Genomic DNA, 17341 nt, shown 5'->3' on the forward strand with positions numbered 1-17341 from the left:
CTTTCTTTCAATAACTTTGATCAAGACTCGAAGAAACAAACTAAAGTCGTGTAAAATAATATGGCGGCAGTGCAACCGCGTTCAAACTGCCGCCCCATAAATTAAAGACGTCTCAAACACTTTGACGTGCGTTTAATTGGAACATATCATAATATCCAATGGGTGACACTTTGTGTATGTGTATGTGGTTATGGGTGTGTATGTCTGTGTGTGTGTGTGGACATGCGTGCCCTCCTCACACTATTGCCACCATGACCGTGCTGGTGCCAGGTGTTTGATGAAGCGGCCGAGCAGGGCCAGGCGATGAAGAGCGCCTCGCGTTCCATGGCCAGTGCCGGGATGGGCACGGAGTCGCAGTCTCGCAACCTCGTCAGCCGTCTCCTCCACCAATCCACGAAACGCGTCACTCTCGCGCGCATGCGGTGTGTGTGTGTGTGTGTGTGTGTGTGTGTGTGTGTGTGTGTGTGTGTGTGTGCGTGCAGGAAACCTTAAGAAACATACGTATGTGGGTATATGACACACGCGTGCTTTGCTGTCTCCCTTGCACTCACATACACACGCACACACATACCACGTTGTCCCTCGTGCTCGTTAATGCCACAGTGCCGACTTTATCACGGAGATGCGCACGCTGTCCAAGCTGCGCCACCCGTGTGTGACGACGGTCATGGGGGCGGTGATGATGAAGGGGTGCGAGCCGATGATGGTGATGGAGCACATGGACCTGGGCACCCTCTACTCCATCCTGCACAACGAAACCATGGAGCTCGACGGAGAGACACGCTACTACCTCGTAAGATGGCGCACGTGTGTGGTGTTGGTGAGGAGGGGGGCCGGGTCATTGCATTGCTTGTGTATATGCGCGTATGTGTATGTGCGTGCGTGTGTGTGTGTGTGTGTGACAACCAAGCGGGGCATGTCTTTATGTTTGTCATCGCATCATGACTGTGTGCTCACTCGCTATCCGTGCTCCGCCACCACCACCACCACCACCAGACGCTCGATGTTGTCTCTGGCTGCCGCTTCCTGCACTCGAGCGATCCGCCCTTGATCCACGGCGACCTCAAGTCCCTCAACGTCCTCGTCGACTCAAAGTTCCGCGCAAAGGTCAGCTGGAGTGCGTGCGTGCGTGTGTGTGTGCTGGTGTGTGTATGTGTGTGTGTGTGTGTGTGTGTGTGTGTGTGTGTGTGTGGCGCTGCACTTGTGCTGGCTATCACAGATATGTTTCCTGTCGCACACTGATACTGTTCTCACGCTGCATCCCCCTTCGCCGTCATCACGACCACCATCACGACCAGGTGTCTGACTTTGGGCTGAGCGAGTCTGGGAGCGGTAAGGCGTGCGGCACCCCGTACTGGATGGCCCCGGAGGTCCTGCGCGGCGAGCCAACCAGCGTCGCCTCAGACGTCTACTCCTTCGCCATTATTCTGGTGAGTTGTGTTGATGGTGTGTGTGTGTGTGTGTGCATGTCATTGTGTGTGTGTATGTGTGTGTGTGTGTGCATGCGTGTGCACCTTTGCACCTTGTCTTCCGTTCGTCCCTCATACTCTCGTATTCCCGCACCAACTAACACCGTTTCCTCATCCCACTCCCACCATCATCACCACCACTGCCTCCCACCAGTTTGAGATCTTCAGCCGCAAGGACCCGTACCCGGCAGACACTGATCTCGAGAACACGTTGAAAGAGGTGATCAAACGCAAACGCCGTCCGTTCGTACCGGCCAACTGCCCCCATGTCGTTGCGCAGCTAATGCGGGAGGCATGGCACGCTGACCCGGACCGCCGGCCCTCCTTTGACGAGCTGGCCCGCCGCTTTGGGCACATTGACGCGTCCGACTGCCGCGTTGAGGAGTACAGCAGGAAGGGCAAGGACTCGAACAAGGTGCTCGAGGACGTCTTCCCGCCACACATCGCAAAGGCCCTTCGCGAGGTGAGACATGGTGTGTCTGTGTGTGTGTGTGTGTGTGTGTGTGTGTGTGTGTGGTGTGTGTGTGTGTGTGTGTGTGTGTGTGTGTGTGTGGTGAACCAAATGCACTTCTCTTTCGCACGTCCTTGGCTTGCGCTCTGTCTGTAGACTTTTTCTCACCCACACCCACCACAACCCTGCTCTCCATTCATCCTCCCTCTCGTCCCTTACCACATCGCACCACCAGGGCAAGAAGATTGAGCCCGAGCACCACGACTGCGTGACCATCTTCTTCTCGGACATTGTGGGCTTCACCACCATCAGCTCGCTGCTCAACCCACGCGATGTCATGAACATGCTCGATCGCCTCTACACCAAACTCGACGCCCTCGCCGACGAGATGGAGCTCTTCAAGGTCGAGACCATCGGCGACGCGTACATGGCAGGTGCGGTCACAAGGTGGTGTGTGTGTTGTGTGTGTGTGTGTGTGTGCATGTCTATGTGCGTGTTTGTATGTGTGTGTGTGTGTGTGTGTGTGTGTGTGTGTGTGTGTGTGTGTGCTGGCTTTCACGAATCTCATCGTCACGACACGCAAGTTCTTCCATCTCATCCAACATCCTCACCATCACCACACTTCCCTCTGCCCTCTTCCCCCTACTTTGCACACCCTCAGTGACCAACCTGATGAAGGAGCAAAAGGACCACGCTGCGCGCGTCGGCCGCTTCGCCGTCGCCGCTGTCAAGGCCGCCAACACCACGCTGATCAAGGAGGACGAGCCAGACCTCGGCTGCGTCAACATCCGCGTTGGCTTCCACTCCGGCCCCGTCGTCGCAAACGTCGTTGGCACGAAGAACCCACGATACTGCCTCTTCGGCGACACGGTGAGCATTGGGTGCTGATTTGTTTGTGTGTGTATGTGTGTATGTGTGTGTGGGAGTGTGTGTGCGTGTGTGTGTGTCTGTGTGTCTGTGTCTGTGTCTGTGTCTGTGCTTGTGTGTGTGCTTGTCTGTGTGTGTGTGTGTCTGCCACTGTTGTATCACGCCTTCTTTGCCTGCTCTCTCCCCATCCCTTCTCCCCACCCTCCCATCACGCATCCTCACGCCAACCCTCGTCAACCAACACATCCTCCACTCCCCCACCCCCACTACCCCAGGTCAACACGGCATCGCGGATGGAGAGCAACAGCGAGAAGAACCGCATCCACATGTCTGAGGCCGCGGCGGAGCTGGTGTCGCAGCAGGCGCCTGACATGGTGCTGGAGCCACGCAAGGCCATGCACATCAAGGGCAAGGGCAAGATGCAGACGTACTTCCTCATTGCAGCCGACATCGACCACGCCAGCAGCAGCGACACCGCCGCCCTCATTGAGACCAAGCACAGCAAGACACAGCTGCCAGAGGAGATGGCCGAAGCTGATGGTGACGACGGTGACGGTGGAGATGGTGATGACGCCGGCACATCGGAGCAGACAGCTGGTGCCGACAACAAAGCCCAACTGACGTCCACCACCGCCACAGACACCACCAACAACGACAACAACAACAACAACAACAACAACAACAACAACAACAACAACAACAACAACAACAACAACAACAACAACAACAACAACAACAACAACAAGGCCGGTCAGCACGACAGCCAGCAGCAGCGCCGCAACGTGTCCGTCCCAACTGTGCTGGAGGCGATGTACGCCGACACCCTGCAGAGCAGCGCAGTTGGCGCTGATGAGAAGCAGAGCAAGCAGCAGCGGCAGCAGGGCATTCGCGTGTTGGATCTGAGCGACGGTGTTGGGGTGAACACGCACCCTATATCTGGTGGCGATGACGAACACGAGCACAGCGAAGCCAGCAGCCCGTCATCCACCACCTCTGAAGCCTTGTTGCTGGAAGAGCCATGGCACAACAACGGCCGTCAGCACACTGCAGGCAAAACAAGGCCGGTGAACCAGCAGCTGCCAACACCGCGCTCTGCTGCAAGCGATGCTGCCAGTGCTGTGCAGCAGCAAACAGAGTCACACATCTGAGATGTCCATATGTGTGTGTGTGTGTGTGTGTCTGTGATATGGAGCTGGACCTAGGTACGATTGAACACGGTCGGTGTACGGTGTACCCCTCCCTCCCCTGCTGTATGCTCGTCTGGCGTGAATTCATCTTTCATCACGGGCATCGCCGCCCCTTCCCCTCCCTCTCCTTCCCTCTCTGCACATCGCATGATTATCTTGATCCCTTCGCCGCTTCCTTTCACTGGTTTTACATTAGATCGACAAGTCCCCCCACTCTATGTTGAATGTTGTGCATATTGCTTCTATGTTCAAATGTTTGCTTGCATGTCTGTATCAATCGTTTGAATGTGCTGCTTTGAATGCTTGTCAGGCACACTCTCTCTCTCACTCGCAAGGCTGTCGTAGTCATGTAAGGTGTAACTGCTGTCAGTTCAAGAACTTGCTTTCATGTTGTACTTTGTAACGTAACTGTCATTGTCACTGATCGATAACCAACCAAAACATGAACAGTAAAGACACGCTGGGAACACAAGCAGAGCAAGGGGACAGTGCGAACGGAGGAACGAACGAAACGAAGTGACGTGACAAGAGAGTTGCAAGGTAACGTGAGGACGAAACAGGTAGGTCCCTGTGGGCGCAAAGAAGGCATCAACGAATGGTGGTGGAATGTTGTGAAACGCAAGGGCAGAAGCGAGCACACAGAAGCATGACGGTGGGTGGCACTGATCTGTGAATGCAATGAAAAAGGGTGGATGGCGATAGCAAAGAACACAGCAGAAGTCACACGTCGCATCATAACAGCTGCCAGAAACGAAAGAAATGAAAGACATGAAAGAAACGAAAGACACCCACAAGAGAACGAAAGACATCCCAACGGAGCCACGTCGCAGGGTTGATTTCCTTCAGCATTGCCGTCGTCAATCTTGTTTCAGGCCCAGAAGAACTTGATAATCTTGGTGCACAGCGAAGCGTTTTGCACGTCATCAAAGTCAATGTCTTTGAAGTTGCGGCGACCAGCAGTGACACGCGCCGTCACATCAAGGCCAAGCGACCGCTTCAGCATCTGCACAAAGATGGTATCCAAGCTGGAGGGCCGAGCAAACAAACGAATGCATGGACAAGTTTATGGTGTCAGTCAGAAACACACTCGCAATGGGGCAAGGGTAGAGCATGCTTGCGGATTTTCTGCATGTCAATAGAACAAGTTGTGCAGAACCTACCCTGGTGTCACGTCCTGCTCTAGAAAACGAGTATCGGTCGGGGCACACTTGATCATTGCTGTCGATGCGTTTGGAACAAGAACCCTGGCAGTGTTGCTCGGGCAGGTTGAGAGTTGTGCCAACAAAACCCATGCAGACAGTCGTGCACTCTCAACACAGCGGACGGGAGTTCTGCATGGAGCAACACAGACATATGCCACTCACTTGAGTTCTTCGATGGTGTGTCGGGTCCAATACAGTGTTGCTCCCGAGGTGTCCAGCGTCTCCGGTACGTTCATATCAGCGATTCGCCGACCTAAGACAGCGGCATCAGTGTTCAGGAAGGAGACACAGACAGCAATATTCGAAGTTGGTCTTTGCACACGTACACACACACACACACACGCACGTACACAAGTTCGAGCAGTTCGAACCAGATTGCTGTTAGCGCACCCTTTGCAAAGAAGCTGAGCCGCGTCGGGATTTTGCCAGGACTTGATGTTGGCGTATCGAGACAGATGAGAGAGAAGTCGGCCTCCTCTGGAGTGTCAACCAGTTCAATCACATCGTAGCTATGGACCAAGTGAAGATAAGATGTATGTAAGTTAACACCCATATCAGCGAGGCTGAGATAGCGCCACCGGAAAATGCGCAACAAGTCTCATGCAAGACGTCAAACCAATGTCAACAAGCAAACACGCCGTGTATCGCTTTGAAAGTACGTGAATTTCAACTTACTAGGCAAGCGTACGCAGCGCGCGTTCCCTGGACTTTGTGAGGTGCGACTGTCTGTACACGCCCAGCTTGTTCGCGATTCCAAGCCGAACCAACATTGCAAGCAGCAGCGGTGCATCTGGCAGCGACGCGAAATCGATGGAGCGGCGAACGCTGGGAAAGTAATGGAAGAGCACTGGAACGGGAAGCAGAAACCAGTTTGTGATGCAGCTGTACCACAGCTGCTTCCGAGAGAAGCCGCCTCGAACCGCAAAAGTCAACAGGACGTGTATCATCACACCAGCCACTGAATAAAGCAGGCGAAACACTGCTGAGTGAGGATATACTTTGATAGTCAAATTATATCGACAAGGCATTTGAGTGCGTTCGACCAACCTGAAACTACGATGGTCCCAACGATCACGAGCCATTCGACGGCCACTGCTGACGGCAAGTATAGAAGGAACAAACCATCATCTTCTTGGAAATAATCGCCATCATAATCATCGTCTCCATCGTCTCCATCGTCGAGAGAATAAATCCGAAAAAACGTATGCTGAGAGGTCAACTCGGACAAAAGAAGTGCAGCGATGACCATTCCGGCAATCCCTGTTTGAGCACATTGTCAATTACGTTCGATAAGTTTCGGTTGTTCTGCAAGAGAAAAGGGGGTTCATGACCTCATGAGTGTGTCGTACTCACATGCTGCTAGCCCAAAGAGCGGTTGTAAGATGTGGAGTCTCGCCTAAGAAGCTCAGGAGTTGACATGAGTGAGGGCTCCAACAAAAAGCAGACAGTGACAGCAAAGTTGCTGATCGTCGCCATGCGAAAACGAAACACACAAGGGGGATGTTCATACCGTCCGAAGCACGGAGGAGACGGTGCCATGCCACCCTTCGTTGATTGCAGGCGTGACTTGTTGCTCACGATAGATATCGTTGAACGCGCCACAGGCGATGAAACCCTCCAGCAATATTCTTGTGAGCAATGCACGACATAAAACGTTGTGCACGGTGGCTAGACTTAGAACGAAACTTTGAAAAACACGGTCCAACAAACACACATTCTCTCTCACACACTCACATACACAAACACACACACACACACACACACACACACTCTCTCTCTCCCTCTCTCTCTCTCTCTCTTCGTCCCTTTGGTTGCCGAACCGTGCATAGCGATGTTTGAGCTCCTTGCTGCTGATGCTGCTCTGATCATACCAGAGGTAGTGGCCACATTCCCCTAACTTCAGCACAAGCTGACTTCGAAGCTGCAAACCATCAAGACAACAGTGCAGCAATACCATCGGACTGCAGATGAGCGTGTGTCATATCGCAGGCCATACTACGTCGACATACAACAAGTGTTTGCTCCTTACCTTGGCATCAGCGGACATGAAGTTGCGAGTGACAATGATCACGAGTGTCGCACTGGAAGTGGTCGTTCGCCGCAGCAATTGAGACAGATACGAAGCGTCAACTGTTTGATCCAGCACGCCAGTGTTGGGAGGTTTGGCGTCACGATCCCACAAGTCATCCACCCAGTCTGGTCGCATTGCTGCCAGCACGTGGCCACACTTTGGCTCGAGGTTCAGCAGTTCCACACAGCAATTGTGTGAGGAAATGTACTCGTCGGAGAGAAACACAACACCGGCCTTTGCGGAAGCCATGGCCAGTGCACACGTGTCCTCAATGCGGTGGCCCGGGAGGATGTTTCGAATGTCAATCCAGCAGACATCGCCAAAGAAGCAGTGAAAGGATTTTCGGGCGATCCGTTTGGTCCAATTACTCCATGAGTAGCTGATGGCGAAGGTTCCGGGCTGCATACCCGCTGTTAAGGCTTTCAGCATACGAGTTGGTGTCTTGGCAGTGAAGTGCTGTCGCGACCTACAAGAGGGCAAGAAGAGCAATTGCATTAGTTCGGTGGCAGAAAATACAAGATGCACACACACACGCCGACACACACACAAAACGCAGAACACCAAAGGTTCGAACATAAAGAACTTGCCAAATGAGGTGGAAGGTGACGGCAGAGCACAGAGACATGACGATTGTGGACTTGATCGCCGCGGGCTTCGAGACATCTTGGACAAACACAAGTGTGTCGTCAAAACAGTTGTCGTCCTTCAGTTTACCACCCTTTGTGCCCTGCGAATTCAGTGTGTTTTCACCAAACACAATGCACTCAAAGATGAGTCAAGGGGGCCAGCCGTGCAGCAAAATTCCAAACCACGAACAAGCTCAATAGATCAGTCCACCATCTACAATAGCAAACGCACCACGACCACCCAGGCGAGGAGCACAAAGGTCCAAGCAAGTCCGTACACGATGACTGCCAACCGAACACGCAGAAAGTAACAAAACAAACAAGAAGGTGCGTGTCGTGTGGCAAACGTGTTTTATATCAGTTGCTTCATATGGCTGTGTGTGCTTGTGTTCCCCATTCCTCGGCTCACGCAAACCAATGACCCAGAAGCAAACGCGCTCTTGTCCCATATCATCGCGTGGCATGTTCAGGCAAATACCTGCACCTACATGTCAGCTTGGGGCTGAGCATAAATCTGCGGACAGTGGCGACCCAGAATGGCAACCAAGAGTGTCCGGACGAATCTTCCAGGCGATCCAACAGATTTGTGAGACGGCGCCTTCTCTGCTGCTCTTGTTCGTCGAGCTTGTTGTTGCGTTCGCGAGAGGGCGAAGAATGGGGGTCCATGTCGATCACCTCTGCCCAATCGTCCTCAGTTGCGTCATCATTGGATGCAGTGCGTGCATGTGTCCGTCGTGAAAAAGAAGAGCCTCGCTGTTGTCCCTGTCCTCCTTCTCTTTCTCTCTCTTCTCTGGTCACGCCCAGCTCCAATTCTTCGCCAGCAAGGGAAGACTCAGCTTGATCATCATCACCACCGTCCCACCCAAGCAGCGGCTGGGCGAGGTCACTCATGCTCTCTTTCTGTGGTGCAGTCAGTGCGCGCGGGCTTGCTGGCTTGCTGGCTTGATGGGTGTCCGACTGTTGAGCTTGCTTGTCGTCTTGTCTGGTGTCTTGTTTGCTTTTGGAGCAAGAGCAATTTGCACAAAAAGTGCTTGTGATGATTTGCCTGCATGCAAAGAGGGCAAAGGACCAACCCACCACCGACCCTGTTTACAGGCCAGAATCCCATATCTAGACTAGAACCCGCACGAACAGGTTTTACCAGCCTGTCGTGGCCTTTTCCACTGAATTCAGTGCTTTGGGCAAAAGTGCGTGTGTGTGTGTGTGGTGTTTGGCTCGCTCGTGACGTTCCCGCTGCGTCTAGCCGTTTTGCCTTTCTGTCTCGCTCGTGTGTGTTTTGTCGCTTTCTCCCCTCCCAAACATAAGCGTCACATCATCCCATCGCCAGCTTGCTTGTCGGTGTTGTTGTTGTTTTTGTTTTCCCCCCACCTGCTGCATCATCTTCGCCAACAGACGCTAGTCGTTGGTGAGTGTGTGCGCATGCGCGAGCGTGGAAGTAACCCCTCACAGCAACCAGCAACCAATCAACCAAACAACCAATCAACCGAGCAAGCGAGCTTCTCCTCTCCCCGCAAACAACACGAGTGTTTGTGGCAAGAAGGGAGCAAGCGTGTGTTTGACGAGTTGTCTTCAACGTCACATGCACGCATCACTGTGCCATCAGTGATCGCAAATGATGGACACGCGCGAAGCATCAGCGGCTGTCGCGCAGCACTGGCAGCAACTCACAGACCAGCAGCGACCCCAGAGTCCAAACACACCTCTGCACGCTCTCTTCTGGCTCCAGCAACAACAACAACAACAACAGCAGCAACCACACTTTCAACAACACCAATCGAGGTCGTCGTCGCCGTTTCCCTTTGATCTGCCGGCGGTGCTCCCGCAGCAAGGCGTGGACGCCAACACACAACAAGACGACGAGGACGACGACAACGACAACGACGACGACGACGATGATAACGACGAGCTGAATGCCGAGCACGCGAGTGCCGGTATCCCTGACGGTGGCATGGGACCGATGCTCTCAGCCAACGGTGAACCTGAGCTCTCCAACATGAGCCTCTCCGCGCTCTTGCAAGGCCGCGATTCCCCCATTTTTGGCTCATGCTACGGTATGTGTGAGTGTGTGCATGCGTGTGTGTGTGTGCATGCGTGTGTGTGTGTGCGTGTGTGTGTGCGTGTGCTCGCCTGCATGTACTCGCTGTTTATTCGTTCGTGTGCGTGTGCTCGCCTGCATGTGCTCGCCTGCATGTGCTCGCTGTGCATTCGTTCGTGTGTGCTCGCGTGTACGTACGCACTGTTGGTTCGTTCGCGTGCATGCATGCCTGCATGTGCTCGCTGTGCATTCGTTCGCGTGTGCTCGCGTGTACGTGTGTTTCCGTTTACAGCGCCCACACTGGGTTGCGACTTGTGTGCGACTTGCTCGTTTGCAAGGCCTTTGCCTTTGTGTTCACGCTCAATCCATGTTAACACGGATGCGCCTGTGCGCAATTGTGTGCGCCTGTGTACATGTTGCACTCATCTGCTCTCACGCACTTACGCACATGCCGACGCACCTCGCACCCTCCCCTCCTCCCCTCCACTGCCCGTCTCCCGCCTGATTCGACGCTGGCAGGTGATGGGGATGAGCCGACACCACCGGATGAGCCGCGAACACCAATCACCTCCATGCCGGTGGACTCGCTGCTGAGCCCGATGTTCCCCAACTCACCAGTGTGGGCGCAGCTGCTTGGTTTGTCATCGCCAGCACCCAGCGTGAACCGCCGCCTGTCGTCATCATCGCCACTGTCACCACGGCGCCTCCTCCTCCAACGGCAGACGAAACAAAGGCAACAACAACAACAACAACAACAACAACAACAACAACAACAACAACAACAACAACAACAACAACAACAACAACAACAACAACAACAACAACAACAACAACAACAACAACAACAACAACAACAACAACAACAACAACAACAACAACAACAACAACAGCAGCAGCCGCAACAACAGCAGCAGCAGCAGCAGCAACAACAGCAGCAGCAACAGCAGCAACAACAGCAGCAACAGCAGGAGGAGGAGGCGACGGGTGAAGGTGATGTGGCATCACCGCAAACACCCGCGTCACTCTTCTCGTTCTTGAGTGGAGACGAAAGCCAAATGCTGCTGAGCACGTTGGGCTTGACACCGGGTGCGCTGTCCCCTGTTGCCGCGTCATCACCGGGCATGACGAGTCTTGCCGCCCAGTTTGGCGGCGGCTCCCCCCTCTCTCCATCCGCTCTCCTGCGCCAGGCTGCGGCCCCATCTGTGCCTACCACCAGCAACGTTGATAGCAGCGATGACGACGATGGTGATTGCAGTGGCGATGGCACCAGCAGCCGTCGTGTCCGCCCGTACCCTCAGGGCCGACCAACGCGCGTTGGGCGTGACAGTCACGCTGGTGGTAGTGGTAATGGTGGTGTTCTTGGGCGACGATGGCGACAGCGGCGTGCAAAGCGCAGTCCTCATCCACTGAACCGTGTGCACCACGCCGTAACACACGCCCCACAACAACAACAACAACAACAACAACAACAACAACAACAACAACAACAACAACAACAACAACAACAACAACAACAACAACAACAACAACAACAACAACAACAACAACAACAACAACAACAACACCTGCCGAATGCCACTGCGGTGCAAATGCAGATGCTGTTGCAGCAGCTATCAGCCAACACTGCCAGTGTCTCTACCCCCACGATAGCGACGACCGATACAACGCAGGGGTCGACCAGTGCTGACCCGTCACTGCTCCTCGCCACGTCAAGCATGCCCAGTCTCTCCAGCAGCGGTGGTGCAGGCAGTGGTGCACTGCCAGTGCCCGCCACCGGCACCAGTCAACCGTACGTGCACCAGACCAGCATAGCCGCAGCCATGAACGCCCTCTTTAACTTCCCCAACACCACCAACAGCAACAACATCACCACCAACAGCAACAAACACACGAGCGGCCTCAACTTCAACACCACGTCCGTCTCCTCCCATGGTGCTCCGTGTGATGGCAACACTGACGGTGCCAGTGGTGCAGGTGCGGCGTTGCCCCATGTTGACGCGACGACGTTGACCAGTAGCAGCACGGGCTGGCCTGCTGCTGACCTGCAGGGCTATGGCTCAGCCATGAACGACCCGGCGAGTGTGTTCACGCAACAGCACAAGCAGCAGCGCCACCGGCCCCAAGAGCAAGTACAACAACTCCACCACCCATTGTCTGTGCGAGGACTGTATGGTGGCGGTGAAGGTGTTGTGAGCACAAACGCGGATGAGATGCAGCACTATCCACATATCGTCTCCTCCATGCTTGCACAACAGGCCTCGACGGATGCTGGCACAAACATCGCCACCGGCGAGATTGGAGACGGTGGCACAGCCGTGCAAGCAGCTGCCGCCAACAACAACCGAAACGCCCACTGCCGCCGCCACCACCGCGAGCACGATGACAACAACGACGACGACGACGATGTCTGGGCACTCGCCGGCGGTGTGGAGAGAGGTACAGCACCGGCTACCAAGCGCCCAAAGCTGCAATCATCAGCACGGACTGCGCAGTCGTTCACATCAGCCATGCCCTCGGCACAGTCCCGCGCATGCTCGCTGTCATCGCCAACATCAGCGTCAACGTCGGGCGTGTCGCCGCCGTCCGCCACAAAGCAATCGTCACCGCCGCTGTTGTCGCACGCCCCCTACTCCTCGGCTGGCCAGGCACACGTTGATGCCAACGCCAACATCAGCGCCAACACTCACATGACCACCAACGTCAGTAGCATGACCACGAACAGCAATTGCAGGCGCCACCACGCCCGCAGCCAGCACATGGTCCACAGCAGTGGCAACGGTGGTGACATGTCATCGTTATCACTGCCAGTGCAACCATCGACGGCAACAGCGACGACAGCGACGACAGCGACAACAGCAGCCATGATGTCGTGCATGCCGGAACTGAACCGTCTCATTGCCACAGCGGGGACAGGTGCAGGACACACGCACCCCATGCCACACACGCAGGTCTCCACACCACAGCACAGCATGCATTCCACACTACTACCGATGACACGACCGCAGATGCCGCAGCCACACGCGACACAGTCGATGGCTGGGCATGTGCCCGGTGCAAACGCGTCCGCATCACCCTCGATGGTCCCGGACGCCGCGTACCGAACACTCGCTGCTGCTGCTGCTGCTGCTGCTGTGCCACAGTCCTGCACGCAACAACCACAACCACAACAACAACACCAACAACATCAACAACATCAGCACCAACAACAACGACAACAACAACACAGCCACCACCAACAGCATCAACACCAACACCAACAATCCCAACACCAGCATCAGCCGTCCAGTATGGGACCAGAGAAGCTTGCGTTCATGTCAGCGGTTCAGCAGTTTTTGTCTGGCGGTCTCAACACACAGCAGCCGCTCAACACGTCCGCACACGCGCCGCTGGCACCTGCTGATGAGCCTTTGTTGCACCCACAACAACACTACCATCACCAGCAGCAGCAGCAGCAGTTCCAACAGACGCAGGCATCATCACAGCAGCAATACCATCGTCACCAACACCAACAGCAGCAACAACACGCTCAGCTACTGTCGTGGCTGTCCTCCGCTGTGCTTGACCACCAGCAGCAGCATTACCACCACCAGCACCACCAGCACCATCAGCACCATCAGCGACCAACGCAACCAATGGATGCCGTGGAGCAACAGGCCGGTTCGTTGCTGTTGTCTGTGCAACGTGGTGCATTTCCCACCACCACCGCCACCAACAACAACAACAGCAACAACGACATCAGCACGCACAACAACGCTTGCAGCGCCAGCGACAGCAGTGCCAGTAACAGCAACGGGACCGCTGGTCAGCGCCAGGCGCTGGCGTACTACCTCAACACGAATGGTGATGGTGATGGTGGCGGCGACGATGAGGACGACGATGACGATGATGATGGCTGTGATGACTCACACGACCAGCCCTTACTCAACATCACCTTCAGCTGCCCCAACAAACCCACGACCACCAACACCACCAACGCGACCACGACAAGCAACACCACCACTGCTGCCGCAGCGAACACGGCGCCCGCCACCGCTTCGCACACTGGCGGCGCCGTCCCGACGGACAGCGGTGACGAGCTGGTGTGCCCCATCTGCACAGGGCCCGGCCGCTCCTCAGACTCACGGTGCGACCCACATGCTGTGATGCACTGCCGTGTTTTGCTTTTGTGTGTGTGTGTGTGTGTGTGTGTGTGTGTGTGTGTGTGTGTGTGTGTGTGTGTGTGTGTGTGTGTGTGTTCACCCGATTTAGCCCGAGTGTGCGTGTGTCTCTGTTTTCTGAACATGTGTGCGATTGAGCCCCAATGTGCTTGTCTTGCTTTTGTTGTCCTTTGAGCCACAACCAACCACGCGTGAGCCTCACATTTCACACCTCCGACTCCCCATCCCCCTTCCTCCTCTGCAGCATCTGCCCCGTGTGCTATGCCGGGCTGTACAACGACATTCGCAAGTGGACCCGCGAGGTCCCCGATGGCGTTTCCCACCTCTCCGGCAACGTCGAATTTGACATCCCCCAGTTTATGCACGGTACGTGTGTGTGTGTGTGCGTGTCTGCACGTGTGCGTGTGTGTGTCTGCACGTGTGCGTGTGTGCGTGTCTGCACGTGTGCGTGTGTGTGTGTGTGTGTCTGCACGTGTGCGCGTGCGCGTGTTTGTCTCTGTGTCTCATGTGACTCCTGTAACCATGTGTTTGTCATGTGCACTCGTTACATATTAACTCACAACTCAACACGCGCACTCGTTGTTGCTCGCGCAATCTCACCTCCACCCCCTCCTTGCACGTTGTCGTGCACGACATTCAGACCTGCGAGAGCGCATTCCGCGCGGGTGCCGCAACGGCTACAACTGCTCGCTCTCGGCCTACCAATACGGCGTCAGCCCACGTGCGTACACTGCCCCCTTCTCGCCTCCTTGCCTGTCTGTTTGTCTCTTTTGTGTTTGCTGGATCGTCGTTGTTTGTTGTATCTGCGTTGTGGTTTTCTTCTTGCACGTTGGGTGTGCGTACAGTGCTCCGCATCCCCATCATGCACTGTGCCCACCCCATACTCACACACACACACATACACACCACCTCCACAACCACTGTTGCCACACTGTTCCTCCACCACCTCCTCGTTGTTCACATGTGTCACTGTTCCGCCAGGCGACCGGTGCACGCGCTGCCGCTCGCTCGCCATCTGCCGCATCTTGCCAGACGTCGTCCATGGAAGTGAGTCCTCAGCACACACGGACATACGCAGACTCACTCACTCACTCACTCACTCACTCACTCACTCACTCACTCACTCACTCACTCACTCACTCACTCACTCACTCACTCACTCACTCACTCACTCACTCACTCACTCACTCACTCACTCACTCACTCACTCACTCACTCACGCACGCACTCACACTTACTCAACACACTGCCACTACACCACGGGTACCACTACGCGTTCAGTGCTCTTCAACACAAACCGTTCCCGCCGCACAGCGAGCTGATAATGTGTCCAAAATCACGCCGTACCTCACGTCACGCCGCATGGAATGCACGTCTTACCAACCGTCCCCCCCCCCCCCCCCAAAAAAAAAAAAAAAAAACCACTGCCGCATTCCGTCGCTTTTCCCTTCACTGCACATGCTCATCGTTGTCCCCCCTCTCCGCCTTGCTCATTGCTCATCGTTTGTCGCGCTGGCCGTGAAACCTGATCATTGTCGCTCCACCCCCTCCCCTCCAATGTTGCTGTCATGTCACACTTCGCCATCCCCCTCCCACCCACTTTTCTTTTTGCCTTGCAACTGTCTCATATTATTCGCAACTGGTCACCCTTTGATTCCACTCAACCCGACTGTCCATTCACTCACGCCGTTGCTGCTGCTATTGGTGACCGCAATGGTGGCTGCGTGCGCTGTCCAACCATGCATGATTTTCTCTCCTCACCCCGCTTCCTGTCTGCCGTACTGGCTCTTGCGTCACTTGGTGCTCGTTTGCCCCATAATAAACTTGCGTTCTGTGAACCCTTCTTCATGTGCGTGTGTGCGTTTACTACTACTCATCAAGAGCACGAACCACAACGGCCCACTGTTGCTTGCGAGCAAACAACCAAAACACAGCAGTCACCTGCAAGCAAACGGTCGAGCATGGGCGGGGCGCTGAGAAACAAAACGCACGCAACGCAACAAATCAGCACAGACACAAATCACAACTGAACTCGTCTGCATCAGCGTCTTTGGTCGCGGCGATGAACGAAACGACACAGCCACAGGCAAGTCTGCACAGCAGCAACAAGAACAAGTATCTTGGCCTGTTACTTGCGTGCTGCTGGCGTGTGCGTTCCACGACCAAGGAAAGGGCGCAACTGAATACAACTGCAGCATCCAGTCAAAAAGAAAAAAAAATCCACGAGACAACACAAAGGGAGGGATGGGAAGAATGGTGGTGGGGAAAGAGAGTAAAAAATGACGGCCCTCAGCTCAAAAGCACAGAGGGTGCAAGCAAACGCGGCCGATCACAGCACAATGTGGCAATCACTCGCTGTCGTCGTTCTCCTCGTCCATGCACTGATGGCTGCACGTGGTGAGACAACATGTCGGACAAACGCCTTCGTCGTACTCGTCCAGAACGGCAACGCCCCTGTCCGTCTTGCCGCGGGCTGTACTCTTGCGGCGCCGTTCCTCAGAGCGGCGGCGATGGGCTCCATTGCGGTTGTTGCCCCTGTTGTTTCGGTTTCGGTTTCGGTTTCGGTTTCGGTTCTCCGCCTGGATGATGCGTTGCAGATCAGCGCTGCGCACGCCCCTGAGCTCCTCGGGTCGGTCGCCTTTGCCTGCCATGCTTGGTAGTCGTTGGTTTGGCTTGCTGCTGTTGCTCTTCTCGCCCTGCTCGCTTGCCGTGCAATGCGCTCTCGGTGCTCCTGTGCTTCTGTGCTTGGTGTTGGCGTGCCCTTGCTCACTTGGCCGTCGTCGTCGTCGTCGTCGTGACTTGGTGGCTTTGACTTGGTGGCTTCCTGCCTTGGTCTTGCTCCTTGTTGGAAGGTGGAGAAAATGGCGATCCACATGCAACTGCTTCGCTTATAGTGCGAGCGAGCGTGTGCATTTGTGCGTGCGTGTGCGTTGTGTGTGTGCGTGTGCGTGTGCGTGTGTCTGTAAGAATTGGCGCTGAAGTAACATCGCAGGCGATATGTGACACGCAACGAAGGCATATAGATGAGAAACAAGCTGCAACATGTCTCACCTCAGTAAGTGGGGGACCGAAGATGGTGGAAGCAGATGGAAGAAACGCTTGGGGTAATATGGCAGTGGTTGTGGTGGGGTGATGGTTGGTGTGTGTGTGTGTGTTTGTGTGTGTGTTCGTCCTTGTGGTGTGTGTGTGTGTGTGTGTGTGTGTGTGTGTGTGTGTGTGTGTGTGTGTGTGTGTGTGTGTGTGTGTGTGTGTGTCGTCGTCGTGGTGGTGGTGTGT

General features: G+C 55.0%; 4 protein-coding genes across 4 annotated transcripts in view; 2 read left to right on the forward strand and 2 right to left on the reverse strand.

Moving 5' to 3' along the window:
- Positions 1–3935, forward strand: part of PTSG_10440 (TKL/DICTY4 protein kinase) — a gene marked incomplete at both ends in the record, with an annotated part of 7102 nt that extends 3167 nt beyond the window's left edge. The window contains 8 exons of the mRNA XM_004988765.1: positions 271–422; positions 604–793; positions 997–1107; positions 1299–1430; positions 1624–1932; positions 2156–2354; positions 2582–2790; positions 3063–3935. Of these exons, the coding sequence (XP_004988822.1) occupies positions 271–422; positions 604–793; positions 997–1107; positions 1299–1430; positions 1624–1932; positions 2156–2354; positions 2582–2790; positions 3063–3935 (2175 nt within the window). The remainder of the gene's footprint in view (positions 1–270; positions 423–603; positions 794–996; positions 1108–1298; positions 1431–1623; positions 1933–2155; positions 2355–2581; positions 2791–3062) is intronic.
- Positions 3936–4426: 491 nt separating this feature from the next.
- Positions 4427–8887, reverse strand: PTSG_13047 (uncharacterized protein). The gene is made up of 12 exons (XM_004988766.1): positions 8362–8887; positions 8106–8158; positions 7835–7974; positions 7206–7713; positions 6997–7097; positions 6687–6804; positions 6508–6572; positions 5852–6229; positions 5567–5685; positions 5339–5429; positions 5135–5218; positions 4427–4999 (listed from the first exon to the last, which is right to left on the reverse strand). The coding sequence occupies exons 1-12, from the start codon at positions 8762–8764 to the stop codon at positions 4843–4845; spliced, it is 2217 nt and encodes a 738-aa protein (XP_004988823.1). The 5' UTR covers positions 8765–8887; the 3' UTR covers positions 4427–4842.
- Positions 8888–9149: 262 nt separating this feature from the next.
- PTSG_10443 (uncharacterized protein) lies at positions 9150–15482 on the forward strand. The gene is made up of 6 exons (XM_004988767.1): positions 9150–9924; positions 10428–14031; positions 14310–14431; positions 14706–14786; positions 15047–15112; positions 15347–15482. Exons 1-6 carry the CDS (start codon positions 9486–9488, stop codon positions 15385–15387), a joined length of 4353 nt encoding a protein of 1450 aa, XP_004988824.1. The 5' UTR covers positions 9150–9485; the 3' UTR covers positions 15388–15482.
- A 931-nt stretch (positions 15483–16413) lies between these two features.
- On the reverse strand, positions 16414–16716 carry PTSG_10444 (uncharacterized protein; the record flags this gene model as incomplete). Its single annotated transcript, XM_004988768.1, has 1 exon — positions 16414–16716. The coding sequence occupies one exon, from the start codon at positions 16714–16716 to the stop codon at positions 16414–16416; it is 303 nt and encodes a 100-aa protein (XP_004988825.1).
- Positions 16717–17341: the final 625 nt, after the last annotated feature.

This window comes from Salpingoeca rosetta (assembly GCF_000188695.1).
Source record: "Salpingoeca rosetta unplaced genomic scaffold supercont1.33, whole genome shotgun sequence".
In the NCBI taxonomy this organism is placed as follows: domain Eukaryota; class Choanoflagellata; order Craspedida; family Salpingoecidae; genus Salpingoeca; species Salpingoeca rosetta.